The sequence below is a fragment of the Dendrobium catenatum genome, unplaced genomic scaffold (genome assembly GCF_001605985.2).
Source record: "Dendrobium catenatum unplaced genomic scaffold, ASM160598v2 fragScaff_scaffold_1465, whole genome shotgun sequence".
NCBI lineage: Eukaryota > Viridiplantae > Streptophyta > Magnoliopsida > Asparagales > Orchidaceae > Dendrobium > Dendrobium catenatum.
Window position 1 is genome coordinate 72,337 of NW_021319927.1, and position 5,413 is coordinate 77,749.

At 36.6% G+C, this 5,413-nt stretch overlaps 1 protein-coding gene across 1 annotated transcript; it reads right to left on the reverse strand.

Annotated features, from left to right (window-relative positions):
• Window positions 1-1,195: 1,195 nt before the first annotated feature.
• Window positions 1,196-2,731, reverse strand: LOC110111866 (UDP-glycosyltransferase 73E1-like). The gene has a single exon (XM_020843910.2). The coding sequence runs from the start codon at window positions 2,729-2,731 to the stop codon at window positions 1,196-1,198; it is 1,536 nt and encodes a 511-aa protein (XP_020699569.2).
• Between the last annotated feature and the right edge of the window lie 2,682 nt (window positions 2,732-5,413).

The following is a 5,413-nucleotide window of genomic DNA, read 5'->3' on the forward strand; positions in this document are numbered from 1 at the left end:
AACGAACAAGTGAAAATAATAAGCAATGGCGGTTATCAAATGACGATGATTGCTAGCAATAGTTATTGACATTACTGTTGAGGACATGGAGATGTGCCGTCAAGAAGTCCTTTGAAGCCATTACCGTTAACAACCTTTTCCACTTGGGAACGCCATAGCGGGTAAGTGTCCACAACGAGGGAGTTGAGAATCAAATTATTGATATTATTCATCAAGAACTTGATTTGGGGAGGAATGGTGATCGAAACGAAAGGAGAGTTCAAATCAACCTTAGGAGTGGAGGTGATTAATGAGCCAGCTATGAAAGCGAATGATCAAAAACAGAGAGAAGGAGAAGAAGAAGAAAAAAAAAACTAAACTTGACAAAAAAGCTCTAATACCATGTTTACATGTGATGCTTTGAAGCAGTAGGGAGACGTTGAAGAACAGAAAGATTAAACGAGAAAAGGAAAGATAATTTTGTATGCATTGCTTTGTGCAACAAGTATATAGGAGTATATATATAATTTTTGCAAAGAACTTTCGTACATACCTTTAATAGAAAATGATAGTTGTACAAGACTACATAATAAATATTTATTTCCTTATGCTTATCCGTTAACAATAATAACATGAATCATTCTTCTTTCTCAAGAATAAATAACCCTAATGATAAGATAATAGACTCGCCTCTATTTACAATCTTTACGAAGAGAGCTTTTACGTGTAGTCATCAGACCGTCCGGATGTCAATCAAGACACGTCGTATCTCCGATACACAAATGCACACCGTAACAGTACACAACAGATGATATATCGTGTCCTGATTGATCTCCAGACGACAATCGATGACCGCACGTAATAATTTCGCGTATGACGAACTACTAATCTTTTCAACCGAACAAATCTCTAATTCCAAAATTTAGTGTCAATCATGAGAGGTCATCTTTGATGTGATGATCATGCTAAAATGTTAACCATGAGTATTTCCTCGAAGAATATTGTTAATTCCTATTGTATTCTTATTTTTCATTTGTATACTATTTTTCCTATCAGCTTTTGTACTTTTTAGTATTTAAGAGAGCTTATAAATATTGATAAAAAAATATTATAATATAATAAGAGCATAATATTAATATTATATATTTTTTTCGTCATATTTTGTGATTTATATATGCGAATAAACAAAATACACTCATTGATCATGTATATACCTCTAATTTTTGCTGATTTGACTCTCCAGCACATAGTTGATTACATCCTGCAGTCCCTTCCATGAAGACCCTCCTTTCTCCATCGCCATCCTCGCCTTCTGTTTGAGCTCTCTCGCCCTCTCCCTCCTCTCATTCCCTTCATCTCCTCCCTCCATTAACATCTCCACCACCTTCTCAACCTCGCCCCTCCTTACTTTCACCACCGCCTCACCATCATTCTCTACCCCAAACATGGTCGGCTTCTCCACACCAACTGCTACACCGATCTTAAGCTCGTCCACCACTAATCGCTCATTAAAAAATTGGTCGCCAAAGTGCGGCCATGTTGCCATCACCACCCCCGCCGCGATCGCCTCCAGCGTCGAATTCCACCCGCAATGCGTCACGAATCCCCCCACCGCTACGTGATTCAAAATCATTGTCTGAGGTGCCCACCCTTTTATTACTATTCCCTTCCCCGCCACCCTCTTCTCAAACTCCGTCATCCATTCCCCAAGCCCTGAAACCCTCCCCTCCGCCGCCGCCTCCTTCACCACCCAAACAAAAGGCCAGACCGAGGCTTCTAGCCCGTGGCCAATCTCCACAATCTGCTCCATCGTATTGTGTGCAATGCTCCCGAAGCTAACGAGCACCACTGAACCGGGTTCCTTCCCGTCCAGCCATTGAAGGAGGAACTTGTTATCAATAGATGAAACCCGCCCGCGCACCGCCTTGGCGTCGTCCTCCTCGCTATAGAGCGAGAGCGGTCCGACAGACCAGATTGGTTTACATATTTCCTCGTGGTACCTTTCTATGTACCACGACTCGAGCTCGACAAAGCTGTTGATGATTATGCCTTCGGAAGTCTCTTCTATTTCCGTCATGGTTTGTATAAATTTGAGCCAGCCAGGATCTGAGCGCAAGGTCAACATCAGCTCATGCTTGCTGATTCGAATGGGCCGCGTTAGGCCTGGAAGTATGATGGGGCCGCCCGATGCCGCCTCCATGGCAGCCTCAAGCTCGACCACATGTCGATTAATGAGCAGATCGCATAAGAGGAAGAAGCACGACGGGCCTTGGAAGATGAGGCGAGGGATGTCGAGAGCGCGGGCAAAGTCGATAGTCCAATTTTGAATGTTGTCGGAGATAAGGCAAGCAGGTCGGGGCCATTGGAATGGGTCTGGAGCTTGAAGGTGGGCCTCGAGTGGTTCACGAAGGAGGTGGAGGGAATTCAAGAAAGGAAATAAGAGATCCATGGAGGGGAGGAGGTCGATGTTCTCGCATCCATCGGGGAGGCCGGCATCAGCAACGCAGAAGCTAAGTTCAATGAAGCGGATCTGGAGGGTGGAGGAGGCGGCGGCGGCGGCCCGTTCAACGATGGGCTGGATGCGAGTCAAGTTAATCGGGGTGGTGGCGAAGGTGACAAGGTTGCCACGGGCAGCAAGGAGGCGCGCTAGATCGACCATAGGGATCATATGGCCCTGAGCCAAGAGTGGAACGAGAAGAAAGTGGAGGGGCTTTGTGTTCGGCCTGCGATCTTCATTATTTTCAAAGCTCATGGTGCTGAGGGAAATATGGTAGTTCGGTGCTAGTTCGTTTTGAGGGAATTGAAGAGGAGCAGCTAAACTTTATAGCCAAAAGGAACTGAGCTTTTTGTCAAAATATTGAAAATGACTATTACCAACTTTCAATATTAATTACAAAGGTGCGATTAAGGGTCCTTCTGCAATATAAAAGAAATGCATTCTATTTAAAGTACTTTAAAATATATAAATTGTAGTAAAATGAATGAAGTGTAAAAATAGTTGGTGGTCGGTAGCATAAACGATGGTGGCCTATAGCTGCGGTTGATAATGAGGGGTGTGAGCAGGCGGAAGTGGTGTTTGATGGCGGGCAGCGAACGGATACTTGTGGGGGTGGCAGTCGGCTGCACTTGTGACGGTGGCGACTTAAGGCATATAATGGAAGAAACCAGCAGCCATATGTGCTAGTGATGCTCGGCAGTGCATGGTGTTGGTAATTGGATGTTGGTAGTTACAGCGATGACATGCAGTGGTATTGATGTTGAATTCATAATGTATTTGAAAATCTTCTAACTCGAATGAGTTCTAAATATATCGAAGTTACATTAAATGGTGCATTCTAATTAAATACACTAAAATTCTACGCTATTTGTTTTATTTCAAATCAAACGTCAATATTTTCAAAACTCCTACATTTATTTTACTTCAAATCAAATAGCTGTCAAATGATTGAAGGCTTTTTTTTTTTTTTTTAGGTAAGTTAAAAAAAAAAATTTGGGGTAAAATGGAGGCTTTCATCCTTTGCTCTCAGGCTTAATTCAAATATATTAATCAGCTAATTCTAGCTAGTACTTTTTTTATACAAACTAAGAAAAACAACTAATATTCTATGAAGAGATTTGAAGAATAGTCCGCCTTGATCTATCTTCATGAATGTTGAGTGGATGAAAAGTACTTACAGAACTTCTGCAACTTTGATTAACATATTCTTAGAAATTTCAATAAAGCCGGGCGACCTTGAGAGTTGCTGATGTATGGTGGAATATGAAGAATGGACTTCATGAAATTGAATGATTTGTTTTTTGAGTTAATTAAAAATATTATTTTTTTATAAAGCATAAGAAATTAAATGAAATGATTGTAATTGCATTGAATTTAATTTTAATTCGATCAGTTCTGTTTATTTTGAGATGAGTCGAAAATTGAAATTAATTCCATTTTAAAATGAATATAATTATCACAATTTAAGTAATATTATTGCGAAGAATATCAAATAATTTTGCTAATATTTTTTATTTTGATTTTTACATGATATGAACTTTCTGTACTCGATTATAGGAATGCATCAAATAATTTTGGTAATATTTTTTTATTTTAATTTTGTTAATACTCAATCATTCATATTCTAGGTGATATTTTTTTTAGTTCTTTTTGTTAATTATGTTACTATATGATCTATTTATTTTTCACCAAAAAATATTTTTATCGGAGAAACTTTAAGTGTCAAAATACAAAGCAATAATTCAATGAGAAAATATTGACAATAAATTTCAAAAAAATTAGCAACTAAATTTGCTATTATGTACCATTCTCATTAATAGCTATGAGTTTAATAAACTTTAGAATTTAGGCTATGAATTATGATGATTTTAATCATCTTTTGAACAAATAAATGGATAAATATATATTATTGAACAATATGTAGTCATGGCAAAGGTCAAAATTCTCATCTCTCGTAGGAGCTATGTTTAACTTTTTCGTGCACGTGAGAGATTTTCGTTTAATACTACGACGATAAATTCTTCCTCTACCTCTATGAATAGGATAATTAGATTTTGTTTGTAGATAAAAAGTTTATGAGAAGTTTTATATTAGCATCCTTGGTATGATTAAAATTAGGTAGCTATTTTCCTCTTTTAATAATTGATGTTACATAGAAGCTATAGAAAGACGCAACACACTAAAAAGGCATTTCTATCACAACATTATTTTCTAAAGTTGTTATAACATTCTCAAAGATATTTGTAAGTCTTCATCTTCATATTATAAAACTTTTTTATTGTTGTCTGAAGCAATATTTTAGTAAAAAAAATTTTATGCTATAAAGTTGTTTTAGCAGTCAATCCTCTGCTACAAAATTTATTTCGAGAGAGACTCACAAAGCTACCTTTTCTATCTCGAAGAAAAATGAAAGTGCTTTTTAACATATACACAAATTATTTTCCTACATGAACACTCTTTTTCTTATAGAATTAATTACATAAATTTATGAACAAATAAAATAAAATACATCATGAGGATCTTGTGGCCCTTTGCTTCTAGAAGATTGCAGTCTTCATGAACTTCGAATTTCTAAATTTAATCAAACAATTTAAAATTACTATTATCACTTTTGAATATTATAAAAAGGTAAGATTAAGGCGGACAATTTTTCATTGAAATATTTTTTTAATACAAAAATTTTTAATTCAAAAAAATTTTAAACAAATATTATGCTTTAAAAAGCTTTCGCAAACGAAACCTAAATGGTTGCAGGCTTTACATTTTGTTATTGGGACTAAATTTGAACCTATTAATCTACTAAATTTTAATAAATTATTCTTCAATGCACGCCTAAAAAAGCAAACCCGAGTGATCTAATTAATTAACTTATCATTATTAAATTGATTTAGTATAATTTAGAATCTTTTTGGGATGGCTATAATTTCTTGTAAAATT

Excerpts from the sequence above, each read along its gene's own strand:
- LOC110111866 (XM_020843910.2), bottom strand. The coding sequence starts at position 2,731 with ATGAGCTTTGAAAATAATGAAGATCGCAGGCCGAACACAAAGCCCCTC.